Here is a 25,812-nt window from a genome sequence, read left to right on the forward strand (position 1 = left end):
AATTAGCGTCAGCTCTAATTCATGATTCCCCATGTAGGGGTATTTGGGTCTTTTGCAGTTTTCATGGTTAAACCTATATATTATAATGTTTTGGGAGCAGTCTCTCTAATGGCTGTATCTCCCACTTGTGCAGCAGCTCTTCTTCCTCTTTCTCTCTTCTTCTTCTTCTTCTTCATAAATATTACATATGCAAAGTCCAATTATAAATAAACATGTTGCCTTGATGGTTAGAATAGTCTAGTCTAGTCTTGCTGTACAGACAGCATTTTCTTCTCTTATCTTCTTCCGCTTCTTCTTCTTGTTCTTCCTTTCTTCTATTCTGCACTGATCATTACCTGTTCCTATTTTGTCATACATGAAAATTCATATACCAATTGGCAGACCTCATTTGGATATACGCTTTCTTGCAATGCCCTTAAACTCGTCCACTTTTCAAAACCAAAAGAAGGGACCATAATCTGGCATATTTTCAAAGGAGGCCTTGATATATTGTCAAATATGCATTTTTTTCTTTCCTCACAGAAGCCCCAACAAACAGAAAAAGGTGGCTGATCTTTTACTAAGAAGAGGTAAAACAGATCTTGACTGATCCAACTGTAGCTGAGTTTCAACTAGGAACACATTATGCACCTTCCCGGTAGGAAGAGAGATAATATTCATATTCCCTAAGGCAATTTTAGAAAAGAAATTGGAAAAGAAACTCCTATCAATAAATTTTCATCCTTTATTTGTAGCCATGTGGTGGGATACTTGGTTCTTTTGATGACCCTGAACCCACTTCAGTGGTAAATTTTACCCAAGATGAGAAAGGAATGGTTTAATCCAAAATTTCAAGGAATTCCGAAATTGTCACTAGATAAATGAATATAGAAGTATAGAAGAGCATCTTTTTAATTTTCAAACACTTCTGCTCATATTTAGTGAAAGTCTACCAATGATCTAGGTGGGGGTCCTCTATGATGGATCCAACCCATGTTCCCTAGTTGTGAAGCGCTTTTTCCCTTTACAAAACGCATACTGTGCACTCAAATATGTTATATGTTTGCAAAGTTTTTCATTAGGGATGAAGATAAGGACATTCAATTCTTTTAGGATTTTCTATGGTGTTTTTGTCATGTTTACTTATAATAAGATCCTTTCCTCGCACACACATTTTTATGTTGCTAGACATGTCTTCTATGACCATCGTGCTATGCTATGGTTCCACAAATTGTGTTACTGTACCTATGTGCTGTCAGGATTACCATACTGCATGAAAATCAATTTCTTAACTAGTTACTTCTATTTGCTAATATTAGTTGGAATATGTGAGCATAAATTTTATAACTTCCTTCTGATACCAGGATGGAGGTGTGACAATACTCAGGTTTGATCATGGAAAAGATAAACATAGTGGCAGCCTCACTAGACCAGCATCGGTACAACGTGCATTATCTGTTCTTGACATGGAGGTTGAGCAAATAAACAAAGGAAATTATGAGCATTACATGCAGAAAGAAATTCATGAACAACCAGAGTCTTTAAGAACCACAATGAGGGGACGACTTATACGTGGAGGTTCCTGCAAAGCCAAGAGTGTTCTTTTGGGTGGACTCAAAGATCACCTGAAGACAATTAGGAGGAGCAGGCGGATTGTTTTTATTGGTTGTGGTACAAGCTATAATGCTGCCTTAGCTGTAAGACCAATTTTGGAAGAGCTTTCTGGTGAGCATGAATAGTAATATGTTTCTAAAAGAATTTTAAATTTTATTGAGGATGCATATAAAATTGGTTACCCATTAAATATTTTTTCTGGAAATCAAAGGTGTGCCTGTAACTATGGAAGTCGCAAGTGATTTGTTGGACAGACAGGGTCCCATATACAGAGAAGATACCGCTGTATTTGTTAGTCAATCCGGTGAAACTGCAGACACCTTACATGCCTTACATTATGCTCGAGAAAATGGAGCACTATGTGTTGGAATAACAAATACTGTTGGTAGTGCAATTTCCAGGAATACACACTGTGGTGTTCATATAAATGCTGGATGTGAGATTGGTGTGGCTAGTACCAAGGTAAAAATTGCTTTCTTTATGATCATTGATTTGATTGTCTGAGGTTTTCAATTTTATGTTGCGCTTTTTGCTATTTTCTTCAGGCATACACTAGTCAGATTGCAGTGATGGCCATGTTGGCTCTAGCAATTGGTGGTGATACAATCTCTAATCAAGCAAGAAGAGAAGCTATCATAGATGGTCTGGTTGACCTGCCAAGTATGTTTCTGTTGACTCATTTTCTTGTATTTTATAGGACAAACCTGGAATTTCCTGTTTGTAACAAGAAAATGTTGTACTTCTCATGCGGTAGTAGTCTTTCCATCTCATGGTTTTGTTATGCAGATAAAGTCAGAGAGGTTCTAAAGCTAGATGAGGAAATAAAGGATCTGGCGAAGTTGTTAATGGCTGAGCAGTCACTTCTTGTGTTCGGAAGAGGTTACAACTATGCAACAGCTCTAGAGGGTGCACTGAAAGTGAAAGAGGTTGCACTGATGCATAGTGAAGGCATAATTGCAGGTGAAATGAAACATGGTCCTTTAGCCTTAGTGGATGAAAATCTTCCCATTGTTGTTATCGCAACCCATGATGCTTGCTTCAGGTATGTTCTGTATTAACTAGTAACTGAAATTAACATTATTTGCTTGCGATTTTCTCTGTTGTTTGATTAAGACATTTTGGTATACCTGACAGCAAGCAGCAGTCCGTTATCCAGCAGCTTCATGCTCGCAAAGGACGTCTGATAGTGATGTGTTCGAAAGGAGAGGCATCATTGGTGTGTCCTGGTGGATCTTGTCGTGCAATCGAAGTTCCTCAGGTTGAGGATTGTCTTCAACCTGTAGTCAACATTGTCCCGTTGCAGGTATCTTTTGAGATTTTTAATTGTACATTCATACAGACATGCAGATATCAGTAGGTACTGTTCAATGTTGATGAAGTCGTCATTGCTCCATTGACAAAACAAATATAAATCCCCAAAATGCAAGGTTATTTGTACATCATTGAGAATTACTAGAGGCAGTGGGTGGCAATTCTGAACTCGACCAGCCTAACTTGTCCAAACACAATCTGCTCAATAATCAGGTTGTGCTCGTGTCACTGGTTCATCCCGATTATAATACGGGTTGGATTCTGGTATAGCCTCCGGATCCAGCAGGTTTTGCACGTGTTAAGTTGTTAAGTGTACCACAGGGGTATTAATGTCCCTGCAGTAATGTTCTAGATGTTGTTATGATGGGGTTTTGTGATGCAGGTGCACTACCTTGGACCGACCCAAACCAGTTTGGTAACCCAGATCGAGAATCGGGTCCAAATATGGGTTTTAGTCTAGTAGATATTTAGGATTTATTATTTATTTTATTGGGATAATTATGTAAGGAGATCTTTAATTTGGGTAGGTCCGGTAGGATACGTAAGAATAGTTTTAGCAAGTTTTAAATTGTTAAGAGTCCCAGTATAGTTGTTTCCTTATTGAAGTATGTTTCTTTTATTATTTATATGCTTGTAACCAACGTATTGAGTAGATTGAATAGAATGGAATAGTTGAGTTATGGTTTGAAGCCAGTGTGGCTGTGCGTGTGCACTCTTCTCTTCCCCCCCTCTTATGCCATTTCTTCTCTCTCCCCCTGTAACTCTGATTTCTTCCAGGCTTCCCTCTTCTCCCTACTGGCCCTCCACCAATTTGGTATTGTTGAGATAGGCTAGTTACCCGATTGGGGAAACTAGTCCTAGTTGTGTTAGGATTGCTCTTTTTTTCTTTCTTTTATTTTTTCCACTGTTTTATTGTATTTTCCTCCTCAGCCAAGTGCTATTCTGGGATTCCTAGTTGTACTAGGAATTCCTAGTAGGATTAGGACTGAGGAGTTTTACTTCAATTAGATGTATTTCAGATTACTATAAATAAAGGGCCTGGGTGATCGATTCTGATCACTCAAGCATTCATATTCAGAGTTGACTACATGGTATCAGAGCCATCTCTGATTTGAAGAATAGCTTCCCCTCGATTTTTCTGGTTTCCATCTTCAACTCTCTCGGCTTCTGGTTCTCTTCTTCTCCAACTCTCTCGGACTCTCTACTTCATGCAAGGCAGCATCTTTGAGGTGATTCAATGAAGAATTAGCTGCTGCCCTCCATGACACCTCTTTGAAAATCATTCAAATACTGGGGTGATCTGAACCTGCCGCAGGTTTCCTCCAACCTTGGAGATCAAGCTGCTGCCCTAATCAAGCTGGATTTCTGGTTTTATTTGGAGATTGATTCCTGCACCTGCTGATCTACACCCTATAGTTTTCAAACTGCAGATCCAAATCTGCAATTATTTTTGCATTCAAACTGCAGATCTGAATTCAATCCCCAGCAGATCCAAATCTGCAATTATTTTGCATTCAGATCTGTCCCTGCTGACCTAAATCTTCTCCAATTCAGGGCTTTTATTGGCTCATCCGAAGGGGCCACTGTCTGGAGGACACTTTCTCTGCTACAAGGAAGACACTCAAACCTTGTTTCAGCCAGTTCTAAGGGCTGCAACTCATACAGCCTTAAAACCTAGGGCTCTACTCGATTAGGGTTTCTTATTACATCATCAGTTTTTTTCTGATTTTTGAAGGAACTTTACATAATGTCTGACATCACTTCAGCTGACTCTGATGGATCTTCTCGACCAGAGTATCTTCCTTTTGCTTCTCCCACCAAACTAGATGGGACAAACTATTTAATGTGGTCTAGATCCAATTACCTTACAATTGCTGGCCGTGGCTACACGGACACCTTACAGGTACTACTCCTATCACTACTGAAGAAGGAGCTGCCAAGACTAAATGGTTATCCACTGACTCCATGGTCATGTCATACCTTATTCATTCTATGCATCCTTCAATTGCATCGGGCTACCTTCTCCTAGACACTCGCTGCCCGGATATGGAAGGCTGCCAAAGACACCTATTCACGGTAGGGAATGATGCTCGGTCTCACGAATTAAGGAAGAAAATCCATGACACCAAGCGAGAATGATTCATCAATCCCTCAATACTATGCTGAACTCCGCAAGTATTGGCAAGAACTTGATCATTACTCTGATTATCAGCCCACTAATGCCACTGACATTGCTGCCTATAGAAAGCATATTGACAAAATTAGGGTTTTATGATTTTTTGGCTGGACTTAATGTGGAATACGACCCAATTAGGGTTCAGATTCTAGGTAAAGACCCTTTCGCTACATTGGAACAGTCTTATGCCTTGGTTAACAGTGAAGATCGCCGAAGAACTGCTATGCTCAATACTACAGTTCCGGATCGATCAGCTTTGCAGACCGGGGCTGGTTCTACTCCTTCAGTTGCTGATACTTCTAAATCTGAGAAGACACAGGTTAAATGTGAGCATTGTGGAAAATTGTGGCACACCAAGGCCACCTATTGGAAGATACATGGCAAACCAGCTGACTTTGAGGCTAAACGTGCTGCTCGCAAATCAAAAAACAAAGCTAATCATACTGAAGCTGTCACTCCTGCCCCTCTCCTCGACCACTGGACTGTCCAAGGATGAACTTCAGGCTTTCCGTCGTATGTTACAGGCTTCCGCTGCTACAACAACACCTGCCAATTCTTCCACTCCTTCAGGTTCAAATTTAGCTTACTCAGGTATTTCTTTTGTTGGTCACTGTGCATCGGTAGTCTCCTCTCCCTGGGTCATAGACTCCGGTGCCACTGTTCATATGATTGGATCCTCCAGTATCTTTACTCGTTACTCTCCTACATCTGGTAAAGACAAAGTACGGGTAGCTGATGGCTCTCTCTCCTCTATCTTTGGAAAGGGCTCAATCAGTTGCACACCTTCCTTACAGTTATCATTTGTTTTACATATTCCTAAATTTACCACTAATCTTCTTTCCATCAGTAGTCTTACCCGTGACCTAAATTGTAAAGTAACCTTTTTTCCTTCACACTGTGTGTTTCAGGATCTGGCAATGGGGGCGACGATTGGATGTGGTAAGATGCATGGTGGATTGTACCTGCTTGATACTGGGAGTTCTACTTCTCCACCGCCTTTGGCTTCTCCCATCTATCAAAGTGCGTTAGTTTCTTCTGAACTTCAATAATGGCATAATAGACTAGGTCACCCCCCTTTAGGAACATTATCCCTTTTATTTCCAGTATTAGCTAAGGAATGTCATAAAGACGATTTTTTTTGTGAAGCCTGTGTTTTGGCTAAACAACATCGTTCTACTTATTCTATTTCTAATAAACAAAGCTCTTCTCCTTTTAATATTGTTCACTCTGATGTTTGGGGGCCTAGCCGCAAACCATCCCTTAAAGGCCACTGTTGGTTTGTTTCTTTCATTGATTGTTATTCTAGGTGTACATGGGTATATTTAATGCACAACAAAAGTGAAGTTTTAGGTATATTTAATGCACAACAAAAGTGAACTTTTCTCTTGTTTTCAAAATTTTCATAAGATGATTCAGACCCAATACACTGCCACTCTCAAGATATTGGGCATTGACAATGGTAAACAATACATGGATGGTCAGTTTCAGTAGTACCTTGCTGCCCATGGAACACTCCATCAGACCAGTTGTGTTGATACCCCAGCCCAAAATGGTGTGGCTGAAAGAAAAAACCGCCACCTTCTTGAGGTGACTCGGGCTCTTATGTTTGCCCATTCTGTCCCTTTCCAATATTGGGGAGATGCTGTCCTGACTGCTGCGTATCTTATCAATAGGCTCCCTACTCGAGTTCTTGACTCTGCCACCCCTGCTTCTTTACTGCAGGGGTCCTCCACCTTTGTTGTCCCACCAAAAGAGTTTGGTTGTGTCTGTTATGTTCGCGATACCCGATCTCTGGGCAAGCTTGAACCCCGTGGGACCCGGTGTATTTTTTTAGGTTACTCTCCTTCCCAAAAGGGATATAAGTGTTACCATCCTCCTACCCCTCGCACCTTCACCAGTATGGATGTTGTCTTTCATGAAACTCTATCTTATTATCACCCCACACCTCTTTAGGGGGAGACTTTTGGTGAAGATGTGATGGTTGACCTTCCCATACAGACTCAGACTCGAGTCCAATCACCTGTTTCACCCACCCCTCAACCGACTGTTGTTTCCTCCCCTCTTCCCTTTACTGCTTCCCCACCGGATTTTCCCCAGGGGGAGAACTTAGCGGATGCTGAAAATCCTATTGGTGATAATTCCCTTCAGGGGGGGATGACTCCAGTCCAACAAACCATTAGGGAATTTCAGAAGAAAATTAACGACTCTAATCTCAAAACCTATCACAGGGGACATTCCCAATACAAGCAACTTCCATCCACTGTACCCCCAACACCACTACAATTGTCGGCCCTGGAACCAGATCAATCTCCAGGTAACATATCCTCTCCTTCGTCTCCTGATTTACCTATTGCTCATCGTAAAGGTATTCAGGCTTGTACCCAGCACCCCATTTCTCATGTAGTCTCTTATGACTCCCTTTCTCCATCATTTCTTACTTTTGTCTCCTCTCTTTCTTCTGTTTGTATTCCCCAAAGTTGGCAGGAAGCTTTTGCAGATGGAAAGTAGAAAGTAGCAATAATGGAAGAAATGCAAGCCTTAAAAAAGAATAATACATGGGAACTTGTGGTTCTTCCTCCAGGAAAGAAACCAGTTGGATGTAAGTGGGTGTTTGTGGTGAAACAGAAGGTAGATGGCACTGTGGATCGATACAAAGCACCTTTGGTTGCAAAAGGATTTACTCAAACCTATGGGATCGATTATCAGGAGACTTTTACACCAACAATTAGACACCGTCAGAGTGCTACTTTCTTGTGCAGTGAATCTTGGTTGGGAGTTACAACAATTAGATGTGAAGAATGCCTTCCTCCATGGAGAACTTGACGAGGAAGTGTACATGGGCATTCCACCTGGATTCTCTTGTGATAAGACCAGCGGGAAAGTTTGTAAATTGAAGCGTGCTTTATATGGACTGAAATAATCCCCTCGTGCATGGTTTGGACGATTTCATAAGGCAATGGTCTCTGCAGGTTATAAGCAGAGCAACGCTGATCATACTTTGTTTATCAAGAAAAATGGTGAAAAGGTAACTCTCCTAATAGTTTATGTTGATGATATTGTGGTGACCGGGAATGATAATCATGAAATCACCCAGTTGAAGACTTATTTTGGGCGAGAATTTGAAATAAAAGATATGGGAAAACTAAAGTACTTTCTAGGGATAGAAGTTGCTAGATCTTCTAAAGACATCTTTCTTTCTCAAAGAAAGTACATCCTAGATTTATTGACCGAGACTGGGATGCTAGGGTGTCATCCTTCCGATACACCTATGGATGCTACTACAAGACTTAAAGAAAAGGAGGGAACTCCTGTTGATAAAGGTCGGTATCAAAGATTGGTTGGTAAGCTCATTTATCTGTCTCATACAAGACCTGACATAGCAGTATCTGTGAGTATGGTTAGTTAGTTCATGCATGATCCACACTCCTCTCACATGGATGTTGTTATCCGGATCCTTCGGTATTTAAAATCAGCACCGGGTAAAGGTATTCTTTTGTCTCCGAATGGTCATCTTCGTGTCGAAGCATATACTGAAGAGGATTAGGCTGGTTCCTCTGATAGAAAGTCCATTTCTGGCTATTGCTCATTTGTTGGCGGCAATCTTGTTGCGTGGCGTAGTAAAAAACAGAACGTCGTGGCAAGATTTATTGCTGAAGCAGAGTTTTGTGTTATGGCACAGGGTATTTTTGAAATGTTGTGGCTCAAAGGTTTATTACAAGATATCGGGACTGCTGTTCCTCTTGCCATGATGTTGTATTGTGACAACAAGGCTGCTATTAAAATTGCTCACAACCCGGTACAGCATGATCATACTAAGCATGTGGAGGTTGACAGACACTTTATTAAAGAAAAGTTGGAAGGAGGGCTGGTGTGTGTTCCATTTGTGCAATCTTCTTACCAGCTTGCTGATGTGTTTACTAAAGGCTTAAGTGGAAAGATTTTTCATCCTATTCTTGTCAAGTTGGGCATGGATGACATTTATGCTCCAACTTGAGGGGGAGTGTTGAGATAGGCTAGTTACCCGATTGGGGAAAGTAGTCCTAGTTGTGTTAGGATTGCTCTTTTTTTCTTTCTTTTATTTTTTCCACTGTTTTATTGTATTTTCCTCCTCAGCTGAGTGCTATTCTGGAATTCCTAGTTGTACTAGGAATTTCTAGTAGGATTAGGACTGAGGAGTTTTACTTCAATTAGATGTATTTCAGATTACTATATAAAGGGCCTGGGTGATCAATTCTGATCACTCAAGCATTCATATTCAGAGCTGACTACAGGTATCAAAGCTGAAGGATCCATCATCCTCCCCCATCAACCTCTCTCATTCTATCCCTGTCGATCTCCCTCATCTCATTCTCCTTTCCCATACTATTCTGCCAATGAAAAAAAAATATCGTCTGTTGCAAAACAGAGATATCAATTCAAAACCCTACCACATTCCATCCCTTTGTTCCCCCAAACTGTGAAACCCTAACCCATCTCCTCCCTTCCCGCAGTAACCTCCCCGACACCCCTCTACTCTGTTTTCCACAGACAATCCCTTTACGTTCTGCTAAAAAAAAGAACTGCATAAAAAACCTCCATAATCCCACTGTTTTCTTTCCCCTTTCTGTGAACCAATCGAACCCTCTCCACTGCCTTCTTTCCCCCTTCTGTGAATCGATCAAAGATCAAACATTCCTTCACCCCCCTCCCCCCCGGTCTTGGATTCGACCAAGTGAAAAAAAAAAGAGCAGAGAGAGACCAGAGAGCAGAACATTCAGAGGAGGAAGATCGAGGAAGGTGAACCTGATTTGGGATCCCCAACGCCATCTCCTTGCCGAAGTCGGAATCCTTGGTTTTCTGCTGAACTCCTGGATTTCCGCCATTTGATTTGCATGGTTCTCTGCTGATCTCCTGATTCGCATCACTGGTTTTCCCATGCTGCTACTCCAGAGGAAGTAAAATCATCCTCCATTCTCTCAATATTCTCCGCTGGTAGCACGGTACTTTAAGTCTTTTTTCCAGGATTGCCCCTACCCTTTTTATTCTTCCCTTTGTTTTCTCTTTTAAACTTGTTCCAAGTTTATCCTTTCCCATACGTAATACTCCTTTGTTGGTTATCATTGAACTACCTATAATTACAATTCTGCCACTGTTGTCATAAACTTCATCTATTCACTGTTTTGCCATTAACTCTTACTTTGCATATTCTCTTATTTGTGTGGACCCATACCGATTCCAAATACAATCCTGGGTATGGATTCTTTTGTGTTCAAGTTCAGAGTTCGGTTGCCTAATGGAAAGCTTGCCATGTTGTTCATTGATGAATGATAGAACGACAATTTTGTCTTGTGATCTGTGGTGGAGATGTTAGCAAAGAACGACTAGATCATTATTCACTCCGAGGATTATGTATTCAATTCTTTGTTTCTTGTTATTGTGATGGTGCATATTGTGAAGTGTTTGATTCTCCTCAGCGCATTATTAAATTAGGCCGAGTGTGGTTAGAAGCACGAAAAGGCATCGTTGATCGTGACAAAAATTTGTGCACCCTACATCCTTTTCACATGCGCCAGATATTCAATCTTCATGGGTTAGTTGGTGACATTTGTTCTAAGCCAACAGAGGCAATACCAATGATGCAGCCTCAACCAGAGCAGCAAATAGTGGCAATGACAGACGAGAAGATCGTGGAACAGGAGATGACGGAATCTAGTGCAGTAAAAGCATTCCTAATCATGAGTTCGTTCTCCCCCATGATTTTTCTACCATGGATGCACCTCCAATGCTTAATTTTTTTTAGATTTTCTTCAAGTTGCAAACATGGAGCTGATAGCCCCTGCACGTGAGCTTTTAATTCTTATGTTCTACAAAACTCGAGGTCGAGTTTTTCTCAGTACTAGGGAAATTGATGCAGGTGCACTACCTTGGACCGACCCAAACCCGTTTGGGAACCCAGATCGAGAACCGGGTCCAAAGATGGGTTTTAATTTAGTAGATATTTAGGATTTTATTATTTATTTTATTGGGATAAATATGTAAGGCGATCTTTAATTTGGGTAGGATACGTAAGAATAGTTTTAGCAAGTTTTAAATTGTTAAGAGCAAGGAACTAAAACTCGAAACTCGACCAGGTTTCGACCTTGGGAAAAACCGAGTTGTCTCGAGATATCTCGAGATCTTGGTCGAGTTGGTGCATTTTTTTTTCCCCAACTCGAAACCTAGTTTTGGTGGGTTTTAGACCTAGTTTGGGTCTAAAACTTGGTACTTAGCCTATTTTAGGCCATTTAAACACAATGGCACTATTAAATTTTGCAAAAACAAAGTCCAAATAGGAGTTTCACTTCGGACATAGGTTGGTTGGAGACGATGTACTAAAATACCCTACACTTTTCACATAATTTAGTAATAGAAAACAATCAAAACATTCAATTAATGTAAAACAACTTAAATAAGCATTAGAATGTTGAAGTGTACAATACATTAATATGTTTAACAGTGTTACAACTATCATCCCATAAAATGTGATTGAATCATGCATTCAGTCTCCACTAGTGCCACATAGTCTTCCCATGTCATAGTGTTGCTGACTTGCTGTACTGTTGCACATAGTTTGCCACAACAGTCATATAAGAGTTGTCATCAGCATATGCCAAGTCCCCTATCCTAAAGTATAGAAGAGGCGGTTTCCATGAGGCGTGAGATCCACTGCTACTGTCATATTGAGGCATGTATTGGTATGGCTGGTTTGGGACTGGGAATATTGAGTTCTTCAAAATTGATGTAAAAAACCACAAATCATGCACTAATCTTGCTTTGGTGTAGCTGAATGATGCTGGCAGTGGCTTCTCTAACGAAATCCAGCCCAAAAATGGTGAAAAACCAGTGGCAGCACAGTGGAGCAGCGTCTCGGTCAAGATAGCTCGAGTTATCTCGAGATTTGGCACTTTTATAACGTAAGTTGGGTCGAGATCTGGGTCGACCCAAGATCTTGACGATACATTGTAGTTTTTCAATTCGTAGATCATCTCGTCTCGACCTCCAGAAAAACCGAGATCTCACGAGATTTAGTTCCTTGTTTAAAAGTCCTACTATAGTTGTTTCCTTATTGAAGTCTGTTTCTTTTATTATTTATATGCTTGTAACCAACGTATTGAGTAGATTGAATATAATGGAATAGTAGAGCTATGGTTTGAAGCTAGTGTGGCTGTGCATGTGCACTCTTCTCTCTCCCCCCCCCTCTTATGCGATTTCTTCTCTCTCCCCCTGCAACTCTCATTTCTTCCAGGCTTTCCTCTTCTCCCTACCGACCCTCCACCATTTTGTCCCAACGTGATATAGTTGGTTTCAAGGTTTAAAGTATCGGTATCGGGTATCGTATCAGTCAGGTGATTTTAAGAGACGTGTCGTATCGTTTCGGAGATACATATCGAACAATACAGATATGCATAAAAATGATCAAAATACACATGGAAATACACTTTTGGAACAAAAAACAATATAAATAAGCAATATATAATAAGTGTCATGTATAAAACCTAAAATGGTGAATAATGTATAACCAAACAAGTGCATTAAATTGAAATTGTTATAAAAGATGAGGTTCCTTACATGTTGTAATCGTCTATAGCCATGAAGAGTATTGGATGATGCACAGGATGATGTTGTAGCACTCTTTGATTCGTTTTTTTAGTTTAGAAGTGTGAAAAACCAAGATTAAATGCAAGATTTTAGACTATTGGTTGAGAGTTTTCCTTTATTTTTTCGTTAGATTAAGAGTTGTATCGAGTCTGAGTGAAAATGGTTTTTTTATGAAATGAATCGATGGTATCGGTATGTATCAGTGTGTATCGGTATATATCGGTAATGTATCGGTGCGTATTGAGCCGTGTCGACTGATATGTATTAAACCTCCCACAGAACCCTTTATTGGACGTATCAATACGTATCGGTAGTAACGTATCGTATCGGCCGATACATTTCGATACAATTCAAGGCAGTTCATTTAAAAAAAAAGGGAGACGTACCGGTATGTATCGTATCGGCATCGACCGATATCAATACGTATCGGCATCGATCGATATCGATACGTATCGGTCTGTATCGTATAGTATCGGTCGATACTTTAAACCATATTTTATATCTTTAGTTCCTTTATGTTTTGCTTTCCTAGTTAGCTAGATTATCTTTCCTTGTTAGAATAGGGGTTTACTTTCTATTTCAGCAAGGATTCTATGTGATGTATAGGTTTTTGGATGTGATAAATATATGATGGAGGGAGCAACCTAATCTAATTGGCTGCTCCTCTCCTTGCAGTCTTGTTTCTTCTTTTAATTTCTCTTTTCTCTCCTCTCTCTTCTCCTTGGCAGGTACTGGTTCCAGATTCTGAGTTTGTTATATGGTATCAGAACTGTAACCAGTAGCTGCTTTGAGAGTCGTTCATGTCTTTGGTTTATGATGAAACCCTAGTTCATAGGAGAAGAAGAAGAATAACTAGGGTCTCGTATGGGTTTCTGATGAAAACTTAAGTTTGTATGATGAATCATAACTGAATTTATTCCAATTTTGCTACTGCTGAAGATTTATGGATTTCTGGGATTTATTCCCCTGCAGCTTTATTTGCTAGTCGATCTACAGTCAATCAATCTTATTCTGTTTGTTGTTGGTATGTTGTGATGTTGATGGTGGAGAAGATCTTTGCTGCTATCGTTAATGATACTTAATTTTTTGAGACCTTCATGGGTTGTTTGTGGCTGTTTGGTGCTTGCTACTGTCGTTTAAAAGTCAAGAAGGTTGAAGATATATTTGCTTGTTAATCGGTGTTGATTTGCTGCTGCTACTGCTATCGCCCAGGGAGTGATCAAACTCATACCCCCTTATTTGTTAGTCGTTACCTGTTGGTTGCTACTTACAATAGGGTTGAAGATTTATTGGCTTGTTAATCGGTGTTGATTTGCTGTTGCTACCTGTTGGGTTCTACTTACAACAGGGTGATGTAGATTCATTACCGAAATGAGCTTATTTTGTTGGAACCGCTTCCTTTAAAAGGCCGACCTTGTAGGAAAGGGAGGAAACAATATGTATATCATACAGGAGCTCTAACACAGCGAACTATCCAAAGGGGGACATGGGTGGATAAATAATTTTTAACACCAGCCCGCTCCTAGAGGGACTTGATATCATGACCCCTGCCTGCTCTGATACCATGTTGGAACCGCTTCCTCTAAAAGGCTGACCTTGTATGAAAGAGAGGAAACAATATGTATATCATACAGGAGCTCTAACACGGCGGACTATCCAAAGGGGGACATGGGTGGATAAATAATTTTTAGCATATTTTGTTAGGAACAATTCGAGGGTTGGGTTATATACATGTTGGGCCTTTGATCTCATGGGTTTTCTGTGTAATATGCCAATTTTATGGGCCTAATATATGGGTAATTAGGTTGCATACGGGATTAGCTGTTTTTATATGGGTAATTAGGTTGCATACGGGATTAGTTGTTTTAACTCCTTAGTTTTTATTTTTATGTAATTAGTAGTCATGTGATCACTTAAGTGATATTAGGCATAAATAAGTGTGTGTTCTGGTTTCTGGCATAAAGAAGTGTCTGTATACCAAGGTTTGCATGGATAGGTGTCTGTATACCAAGATTTCCCACAGAGATCTCGTCAAGATCTTGAGATCTGGCACTTATATAAAGGAGTTTGGGTCGAGATCTCGAGCGAGTTGGGGTACTTTTTTGTTTCGTATGCCATCTCGTCTTGACCCTGGGAAAAAACAAGATCTCGCTCGAGATCTTGCAAGTTTTAGTTCCATGCATGTTGCTGACCCCATTTACTTGGGATAAGGCTGAGTTGTTCTTGTCAATACACATTCTCCATAAACCATCCTCCTTTGGTGTAAGGAGGGCTAGTACAGCACACGGGCTCATGCTTTCTTGTATGAAACGCTTTTTCAGCAAATTTTCCACATGTCATTTCAACTACGCTTGCCTTGTGGGACTGAAACGATAAGCGGGCAAGTTTGTTAGCACTAACCTTGGTACGAGATCAATGGCATGTTGGATGTCTCGCATCGGGGAAAACCCATCTGGAAGCTCCTCAAGTACTAAATCTGCAAAATCATATAACAATTCCCGAATGAGTGTCACAAAAATTTGTTTAGAGGTAGGGGTAACTTTGTGACCAAGGCCAAGACAAGGCCGATTTCTTTGCTGGTTTGTAAGAACTCTCGCTCTGGTAGTGCTAACAGTTTAGTTCCACTAGATTCTCCTTTTTCCAGCTTTCTCTCTAGCTTCTTTACAGGCTTGGTGTTGGCTTTAGGATCATGTATTCTCTTCTCTGTTGGGACATTTACAACGTTGAACACAATACATTTACCCTTAAATGTGGAAGTTCAATGATTTTTTTTGCCTCCAATCGTCATATCATTTCATAGAGCCACGGCCTACCAAAAAGTACACCTGTCATATGCATCAGAATATCGTTGCACCAGAGTTCTTCATTGTGGGAACCCAGTATTAGTGGAATTGAACACCTTTGGTTGACTTCTAAGGTGTTTCCATTCAGGAAAGAAACTGTATAAGGCTCTCTAGGTGAAGAGATGTGAAACTACGTTCACACAATCGCCGTTGTCCACTATCACTTGCACTACCTGGGTCCGCTAGCCATTCTACTGTAAAATATACAATTACATATCCAATCTTCTTCTTATGATTCAGCAACCAGAATGCAAGTAACCACATTAACCTCATAAATTGGCATTTCATTGTCATACTCATCTGATGGCTGGTCTTCAGTATCATCCTCTAGGGAAAGTCCATCATTACTTTTAACATCTTCCTTAGTATCAAGGGCAAGAAACAACAGCATTTATACTCCGTGCCTTCTGTGGGCAGAATTTGGCAAAGTATCCATATTTGTTGCAGTGATATCACTTTTTCTTGTTTGCATTCATAGGAGATTTTCCTTAATCAGAGAATGAGGGAGTGTTGTTCAATCTACCTGTGGCTTGACTTTCATAAGGTCGACGGGAATCTAAGTATATTTTCTACCTCTAATGCCCTCTAATAGCAGTCTTGAATATCATAGACAGTAGTTGCTCCCATGGTTTTTCTGACCTCTGGTCATAGCTCAAGTACCGAGATATTAGTTGCATGTCAACCTCTTCCACTCCTAACCATGACAATAGACCATCAAACTTATGTGTATCAGACAGAGATAATGTACCCTGCCGTAATATGATCAGTTGATTATGCAGGCAAATCACGAAGGACTATGGGAGGAGGTACTTGCCCTTTAAATAGACCTTCATATCATCCCAAGTAGTAATGGGCGTGCCTCTACCCAGATTCCTCTGCTCTTATATCCCAACTGGCTGGTCCAACAAGTTTGGTATTGACTAACTTGATTTTTCTAGCTTCTCCCATGTCAAACCCGTCGAAGTAGTCAATAATCGCATTTACCCAGTCAAGGAACACCTGTAGATCAAGCTTCCCATTATATTCCTTCAACTCTAGCTTTACCTTCTGTGAATCATCAGATCGCGAAGGGGGAACCAGTGTTGTTGTCAAAAGTAGTCATCAATCAGTTTATGTTCTCAAGTGATCTTCAAACGTACCTGGTGGTTCCTGTGGTGTAATAGTTCTCTGTGGCAGCCTTCCCTGGTTTCGGAGCTGTTGTAAAATGCAGCCGGTGTAGGGTGATGCTCGCCTCTATTGTCCTTGGGAGTGGACTGTTGTGGTGACAATGTATTAACACACGTTGTAAGTTGTAACACAGTGTTCAGATGTTGTTTCATAGATACCATTTGATCGGACAGACTCTTGATCATAGTTATCAAGGCATCGCCTAGACGTCCAGGCTCCTTGTTTGCCTTGGGTGCCTAGGCAGGCACCTTGCCGCCTTAATGGTCTCGCCTTGCTTTTGGACCCTCTCCAACGCCTTGGCCACCTTGCTTCCTTGATAACTATGCTCTTGATTACATCAACCAATTGTTGCATAAAATTCTGATTTCCTCTTGAATCTGTAGAATTAGAACTTGGAGTAGCCATAGCTGTGATATCAAATTGGTGGGGGTAGGTAGGATGAACCCTAGGTTTAGGTTACACCCCTCCCTTACAAGATCCCAAGTAAACCCAAATCAGAAATGTCAACGAAAGTCAACCCTCTCCGATGAAGATCAAACATTAACACAAACACAAACAATTAGGATAGGTGATCCCCAGAATACAACAGTGATCTAAATATCTACTGGTTGGATTAATCACAATCAATGAATAATCAAATCTGAAACTCAAAACCCAAGAATAGGAGAAATTTAATTGCAGGAAATAAGAGACTCTGATCAGTTGCGAAGTCTAATCGAAGGTCAATTTTGAATGGTTATTCCAATCCCCAAAAAATGAACCAGATCCAATGGTCAGATTCAGAGTAAAAAATTAATTCTCAGATTTGGATCAAAACAGAGCATAATCAGGAGATTTCTTAGATAGCCAGATCAGTAGATCTAATCTACACTAAACCCTAGTCGAAGGCCTCTTTTAGGAAGGCCTGAAATACCCCAAAAGGTCACCTAAATCTGAAGGTCAGAAAAGAGATTCTAAAACAGAGCATCCGCCAGTGATATAGTTGGGGAAATTTGGCTGTGCTTGCTGTGATATGAATCTCAGTAGTAACAGCATAAATTAAGCACATGAAAATGAAGATAACCCAGCCCAAAACTTAGATTAAACAGTTGGCTAAGATTGGATTGAAAACAGGTGCAATATCACTTACTTGAACATGAAAAACAGAGAATAGAGAGAAGATAAAATCACCAGTTGCTTCCCACCACACATGGACAAGAATCTCACTGTTCCCAAGGGTTTCCCACGCTTCACTGCATAGTTGTCACAGCGGTTAGGCGACCCAAGGCGGTGGAGAGGGCCAAAGTTTAAGGCGACACCTACTAGGCGAGCAAGGCGTCGCCTAGGCGATCAAGGCGTCCAAGTCGACCAAGGCGCCTGGACACCTAGGACTATGCTTCACTGAATCTCACAGTAGCTCCATTGAAGAAAACAATAAAACTCTTATTCATCAAATCATGGGCAAAGCCCTTACAAGTTGGGCTTTTATAGAAAAAACTAATAAAACAATCCTAATCTGAATAGGAATGTAAATCCTACTCGCTAATAGCAAACATAACTCAAATAGGAAACCAAACTTTAAAGGAAGCAGCTCACAGAAAGATGACTTAAAACTGAATAAACAACTTAAAATAATAGAATAACTAAACTAAGCCCCATGAATTCGGCTGGTCTAAGCCCATGTTCTGGCTGGACTTAATCCCTGTCAAATTGGGCTGGATTGGCCTGTTACATATCTTCTTGCGGGAGTAAGTGAGGTACTTCTTCCTGCATCAACTGCTCTGAGTTGTTATCCCCATAAAAATTGAGGACGTCCAACTTTCCTCCACTTTCAGCACCATAAGAAGGATCATGATATCGACCTATGGCAGCGGTGATGGTTGCGGTGGTGTAACATGAGACAGACCTTGTGGGATGAAATTGGAAGAATCCCCAGACTGCATAGGATTCTTTCCTTTATCTGAAGCCACCAGTCGGTTAATAGCAGCTTGCATGGATGCCATTATTGTCTGGATGGAACTAACAAGTGAGGGGATAAACACGATCTGTGAGGGTGTCAATTTTTGCATCGGTTTCACCTTTATAGGAGTCAAATTGTTGGAGAACCTCATTATGGGCAACTATGGTTAGGCTCTAGATAGATCTTCAGTTGCAATCCCAAGGTTTAGAAACCCTATTTGAAATTACTTAGCAAGGAAAGAGGGGGATTGATGAGGAGGAAGATGGAGGAATTCTTCGGCTCTGATACGAAATTGGTGGAGGGTCAATTAGAGAAATGGAAGATATCTGAGAAAAAAACTCAGAGTTCCATCGGGAAAGAGAGTCACGCTACACTCACCTTGAGCAAAAACCCAATATCAACTTTCTATTTTCAAATATGTCTCTTTCGCTGGGTACATGCAATTATATAAAGAGAAAAAACAAATACTCCTATTCATATCTTAAACACTGAAATTAAATATTACTTACCCACTAGTATCCTAGTGATGCAGATTCATCAGCAAAATAGGCTTGTTTTATTAGGAATAACTCTAGGGTTGGGTTCTATACATGTTGGGCCTTTGATCCCATGAGTTTTCTATGTAATAGGCCACTTTAATGAGCCTCAAATATGAGTACATAAGTTGCATACGGGATTAGCCCTATACTTAGTTTATTTTCATGTTTTAAATTGAACTGGTCCAAAGCTGGTATGAACCAGTGATTCAATTTAAGTGATCAAACTTCAAGATTGCTTAAATTTGATTTATATTGAAGGAGTTATACACCGGTCAAACTTAATTTAGTGTGCGCGAATGTTGTCAAAATCACTCTGAATGAAAATATTTTTTGGATATCAAAACAAATGAATATTTTACCACACTTTTGGTTGTTAGCAATGTTTTACCATATTAAGATTTATGGAATTTTTAGATTTGAGAAAAAACTCGGCATTAGAAAGTGGAAAAGTGCACTTACCTCCATAACTCTAGTTTTTGTTCTTGAACTGGGGGTTGACTTTTTTCCCTTTTGGAATTTGAATTTTTAACTATTTTTATTGGATTCAAATAGGGGGTTATTTTCTTATTTATGAGTAATATATTAAGTAAATGAAATACTAATACAAAAACATTTACTTAAGTGATATTAGGCATAAATAAGTGTTTGTCCTGTGTCTGTCCTGGTTTCTGGCATAAGTGTGTGTTTGTCTTGGTTTCTCACTAAGTGAAACTCCTATTTGGACTTTGTTTTTGCAAAATTTGATAGTGCCATTGTGTTTAAATGACCTAAAATAGGCTGAGTACCAAGTATCAAACCCAAACTAGGTCTAAAACCCACCGAAGCCAGCCTTAAAGTTGGAAAAAAAAAATACACTAACTCGACCGAGATTAGGAAAATCTCAGTTACTTGGTGTCAACAATGTGTATTGACAGTCGATATAGAATCACAATGAAGTACAAATTTCCAATTCCTTGACTCGATGATACGCTCAACATGTTATCTAGCACAAAGCTTTTTGAAGATCGATTTGAAGAGCAAATATCACCAAATCCGCATTTGTCTTGGCGATGAATAGAAGACAACATTGAAAATAAAAGATGAAAGATGGCTTATTTGAATAGAAGGTTATGTCATTCAGATTCACCAATGCAACCAACACTTTAATGAATATGATGACACAGGTACTATGCCCCTTCATTGGCAAATTTCTTGTTGTCTACTTTGATGATATTTTGATATACAGCAAGGATAGTCTGACCACCTTGACCATTTGTGACATGTGGTGCAACTATTACCATGGAAAAACATCTCGGTTTCGCCAGCTACTGAGACGAGATGGCCAATGACTCAAAAAAATCTCTGGTTTCGACTCATCTCGACCTGTTTTGACCAGGTTTTGATCGAAACAGTCCATATTTCGCAAGTTTCGACGTGAACACCTATATAAATTCACTTATCCCCATTGAAACTTGAGGAAACCTAGCTCGAAATCAGGACAAACACTTATGCAAAATATCATTTAAGATATTATTCATAAATAAGCAAATACCCCCCTATTTGAACCCAATTGTTTAATCTAAGTTTTGGGCTGGGTTATCTTCATTCTCATGTGCTTAATATATGCTGTTATTACTGAGATTCAAATCACAGCAAGCACAGCCAAATTCCCCAACTATATCTGATGTAGATAAGTCACCTAAAGGATCTATTTTGTTGAAAATCAGCTTTGGGTTGGGTCATATATGTATTGGGACATTGATCCCATGAGTTTATTTTGTAATTGGCCAATTTAATGAGCCTGAAATATGGGGTAGAAAGTAGGAAAACGGAATTTACTTCATTAGTTTAGTTAGAGTCCTATTTTGAGTTTGTTTTCTTTGTTATTTCACTTTCCTAGTCAATTTAGGTTACCTTATTAGTTAAGAATAGGGTTAGGCCTTTCCTTTTTAGTGTCTAAGTCTATTTTTGAGTCTTCTGTAAGTATGCAAGGGAGGCCAGCATGGTACACGAATTTGATTAATGAAATAGTGGCTTGAGCCTTTGTGAAAATCCTGAGATAGGATGGGTGAGATACCTTGGTTGAGATAGCCAATCCCACCTTTCCCCATCTCCTTCCATATGTTCTTGATTCCAAACCCTAGTTTCAGTCAAATCGAGTTCAAGTGTGCTACATGCTTTTGGGATTTTTTTTCAGCAAATTGTTACATCGATTTCTTGAAGATTATTACATCATGATCATTGCTGCTTCAACAGTTTATTACTCTGTGATTATTTCTTTTGGTTATCTTTTGAGATCTCATCATTGTCCTACAACCAATGTGTCTCTTGATTATCTTTTGAGATCCCATTGTTCTCTTGGGAATCCCATTACTCTCTTTCTTGTTCTTTGGAGGTTTTTTATTTGATCCTGCCTGGGATTAGATCTATGCTGGTTCTAGTCTTACATTAATATCACTGGCGGATGCTCTGTTTTAGAGCCTCTTTTCTGACAGAATCGAGTCCCCACCTGAGGAAGATCTGACCTTCAGCTTTAGATGACCTTTTGGGGTATTCAAGGCCTTCCTAAAAGAAGCCTTCGACTAGGGTTTAGTGTAGATCAGATCTACTGATCTGGCTATCTAAGAAATCTTCTGATTATGCTCTTTTTTTTTTTATCCAGATCTGAGAATTATTTTTTACTCTGAATCTGACCATTGGCCCTGGATCATTTTTTGGGGATTGGAACAACATTCAAAATTGACCTTCGACCAGACTTTACGGCTGATCAGAGCCTCTGATTTCCTGCAATTGAATATCTCCTATTCTTGGGTTTTGAGTTTCAGATTTGATTATTCATTGGTTGTGATAAATCCAACCATTAGATCACTGTCGTATTCTGGGGATCACCTATTCTAACTATTTGCGAGTGTTGGTTGAAGTTTGATCTTCATCGGAGAGGGTTGACTTTTGTCAACTTTACTGATGTGGGTTTACTGCGATCTTGTACGGGGTATGTAACCTGAACCGAAGGTTCGTCCTACCTACCCCCTACCAGCAGTCTCTTGATTGTGTCATAGTTTGGAGATATTTTTCCTGATGATACGGGTTGAGTGAGGTTAGAAAGATCTTATTTGCAGAGGCTAAGCTGAAGGGCACGACTCGAGTCTGGTGTATCAAACACCGCCAACAGAATCAGACTCGAGGCATTGGGTATTTAGATTAGTCACTACTTGGGCTGAGATCAATGAAGCCATGAATCGGAGATTCTTGCCTATCGTCAACAAGCTGTGCATGCACCTCAAGTTTGCACATTTGAGACAAGAAAGCTTGACAGTTGAGGAATATGTGGCCAGATTTTACTGTTTAGCGACTCGATCTGATTTTAAGTGGGATGAGAAGGTATTGGTAGCACAATTCCGCAACGGATTGCACCTTCAGATCAGTGCTGTTAGTAGCTTCCAGTCGATTGTCTACCATGAAAGATGTTGTATAGATGGGCATATCAGGTAGAAGAAAGTCTGAATTGGTTATACACTCAGAAGACTTTTACACAGAACTTTTCCTAGGGGTAATAGCTCCAATTAGTAGCAATCTTCTCCCTAGGAAAGTCATTTAGCAATAGTGGTTCATCTATGGCATCTTCACTACCTAGCCAACCATATTTTCCACCTCGGTGTGGTTTCAACAGACCTGCGTTCCCAAAGACTGTCATTCAGTGTTTTACGTGCAAAGTTTACATACATATTAGTGCTCAGGGTTCCAATTGTTTGGTTGCTTATATTGATAAGGATTTTTCTATACCTTATGTCCCAGAAGAGCAACTGAGTCTTGAAACAATTAATTTAGAGGCAGAGCATAAGCTAGGTGAAGTCAATCATAATGACAGTGACCCTTGTTATGTTCTTCCTCCTGTTTGACCATGGTGTTTGAGGATGAAGATTGGCACCGCAGCAGTATTTTCCAGACCCGCGTGAAGTGCAATGAGCCAATGACCAATTATGTAGCATGGTGATCGATGGAGGTAGTTGCACTAAATTTAATGTCGTCTTTGAAGACGAAGTTCGTAAGTTGGGATTGCAGACAGAACCACATCCAAATTCCTACAAAGTTGTATGGGTGAACTACACTAATCTCAACCTCACGGATAGATGTTCACTCATACTCTATTGGTGGATTCGTGGATAAAGTTAAATTTGACGTCCTCCCTATGAAGGTGTGTCATATTCTTCTTGGTCGACTGTTGTTGATTGATAAAAAGGCAAAACATTGTGGGTATGTGAATATCTACTCTTACAAGCACGACAACAAAGAAATGAAGTTTTTCCCACAAAAGATCTCCTCGATATTAAGATCAAGAAGGTAGCTGGATCAGTCCTCTAGCATGTTCTCAGATGGCCTCTTTGGTCCTTATCCAAACTTGATGGAGTCAAGTTCTTATCAGGGGAAGAGCATTTATGCTGTAGCACTTGATTGATTGGACCAGCATGACTGCCTTTGGAAACCCTGGCCCAGACGAAACCGGCCCAACGCAGGTTTTTGGTCTAATAAGGGCTGGTAGTAGTTTATTTAGTTTTTATTTCTTTTATGTTATCGTGTTTTACTTTGGGTAGGCTACTAGTGGTAGAGTTCCATTTTATTTCAGTGTCAGGATGTGATAAGGTGTCTTTGTTTTTTTCTCTTTATATAATTTCGTGTATTCAACGGAATAGATTTGAAAATAGAAAGTGGATATTGGGTTTTCGCTCAAGGTGAGTGTGGCATGACTCTCTTGCCCCCTGCAGCTCTGAGTTCCTTCTCCAATATCTTCTGTTTCTCTAATTGGCCCTTCGCCATTCGATTTCTGGTGCACATGAGGTCCAAAGCTTATTGCTATTTGGGATTTGAAAATTCTACTTTAGTGTCTGGATTTTCTCGTCTGCTTTTCCATTATTAATTCACCTTTTTAAATTGATGAAACGATGTATTTTTTGGTTTGAAATCCATAGCAGATCTTGCCAGCTACAGATGGTCAGAATTTGTATTTGGCTGGTGGTTCCCTGGAAAATGAAGAACATTTATATTGACTAATTATTTAAAACTGAACTATTCTAGCCCTAAAACCTTAAGAGGTATAATGCCATACCATCGTCTACTTCAGACACAATTGTACTTCATACAGATAGAATGCGTTTTTGTCAATCTTTTAAAGTGAGTTTATTTTGTCCACACGTTTCTATGTGAAGTATCATTTTATGTGTTTCTTTTTTTTTGTTTTTCTGTTATCATTTGATCAAGTTCAAGTTGTCTTGACCAAATTGTTCTCTATGGCAGTTGTTGGCATATCATCTCACTGTTTTACGGGGATACAATGTTGACCAGCCTCGCAATCTAGCGAAGAGTGTGACTACTCAATGAGGAAGTTAATACTTTATTCTTTTGTTTCTCTTCCTTCACCATCAATTTTACGATTAGGGGGTTTCAACTAATGTAATCTCACCTTCACATCACTAGTGTTGGTACCTTCACATTAGAAGTAGGGAGCTTCCATCTGTATCTTTCTTTTCATTATCCTGTAGGTTTTTATTTATTTATTTATTTTTTGTTTGTTTAATGTTTAATCTTAGGCAGTAAAAGTTTGTGCATATCTTCAATGAAGGGCAGTATTACCTTCTTTGGGTTTGGGGAGATAAACTTAATGCTATCACTATGTATTATTTACATGTCTTAGGAAAATACCATGGAATCCTTAAGTTGAATGATATTGTTGGTATCTCTGTCAATGAACCTTTTGCATATCAAACCATGAGTTTGCCAGCTTTTGATTGATTTTCAACATAATGCATCCACACAAATCATGACAATCTAATAATTGTAACTTGGGATGTATATTTCATGTGATAGTTTCTTTGACTGATGTTATAACCTTGTCTCATACTTTGGTTGCAAGTGAAGGACGTGAAATCACTTTTTAACAGTGAAAAAAAAAAAAGAGAGAAAGTTTTAGTAACCATGATTATGTACACTACTTAAAACACTAATCATATATGGTAAATATACTTTTAAATATAAATTATTTATAGGCAAGAGATCGCTACTTGGTTGTGTGGCCCATGCACCAGCATGTGGCCGATGAGAGCATGCGCATGGACATCAATATGGATGATTATTTTTTATTTCATGGGGGTGGGGTGGTTATTTTGCACGCTCTTGTGTTTGGGCACAAGGGCCATGCGACCAAGGAAGCATTCTTTGTTCCATTATTTATCTTACTTTTAAATCAAAGGAATTTGATTGTAAAGTAATGTGAAATTTAATAACCTTGAACCCTAAACCCAATTGAATCATTTACGTCTAGCTTCAACTCCTTGGGCCAATGTTTTGTTTTGTATTATTATTTTTTTTTAAGATCAATCAATAGCTAGGGTCGATATCTCAATCCTGAATAGGCAAATATAATGCATCACTTGTTACACCTCACCTTGGGCAACCCAAGCATAGTATGAACCGATGCAGTCTTGCACCCAACCTAGTCAGAATTTCGATACAACACAATTATCAAGCACACACCATAGTAGAAAAATTAAAACAGCGGAAGGAAGTAAGATTAAATATATATAACGAAGTCTGTTGAGGACCATGTGATAAACTTATGTACATAGGTATTAGAGAATCCAAAACAAGCTATTT

General features: G+C 39.6%; 1 protein-coding gene across 4 annotated transcripts in view; it reads left to right on the forward strand.

Moving 5' to 3' along the window:
* LOC122672706 (glutamine--fructose-6-phosphate aminotransferase [isomerizing] 2-like) overlaps positions 1-24,721 on the forward strand; it is a 41,027-nt gene extending 16,306 nt beyond the window's left edge. For 2 of the 4 annotated variants that reach the window (XM_043870181.1, XM_043870182.1), the window contains exons 6-11: positions 1,344-1,704; positions 1,805-2,055; positions 2,139-2,253; positions 2,380-2,635; positions 2,707-2,896; positions 24,457-24,721. In XM_043870181.1, the coding sequence (XP_043726116.1) occupies positions 1,344-1,704; positions 1,805-2,055; positions 2,139-2,253; positions 2,380-2,635; positions 2,707-2,896; positions 24,457-24,540 (1,257 nt within the window). In that variant the 3' untranslated portion in view covers positions 24,541-24,721. The remainder of the gene's footprint in view (positions 1-1,343; positions 1,705-1,804; positions 2,056-2,138; positions 2,254-2,379; positions 2,636-2,706; positions 2,897-24,456) is intronic. The other 2 variants (XM_043870183.1, XM_043870184.1) reach the window with 1 other exon arrangement.
* The last annotated feature ends 1,091 nt before the right edge of the window (positions 24,722-25,812 follow it).

The sequence above is a fragment of the Telopea speciosissima genome, chromosome 8, assembly GCF_018873765.1.
Source record: "Telopea speciosissima isolate NSW1024214 ecotype Mountain lineage chromosome 8, Tspe_v1, whole genome shotgun sequence".
NCBI classification, from domain to species: Eukaryota; Viridiplantae; Streptophyta; class Magnoliopsida; order Proteales; family Proteaceae; genus Telopea; species Telopea speciosissima.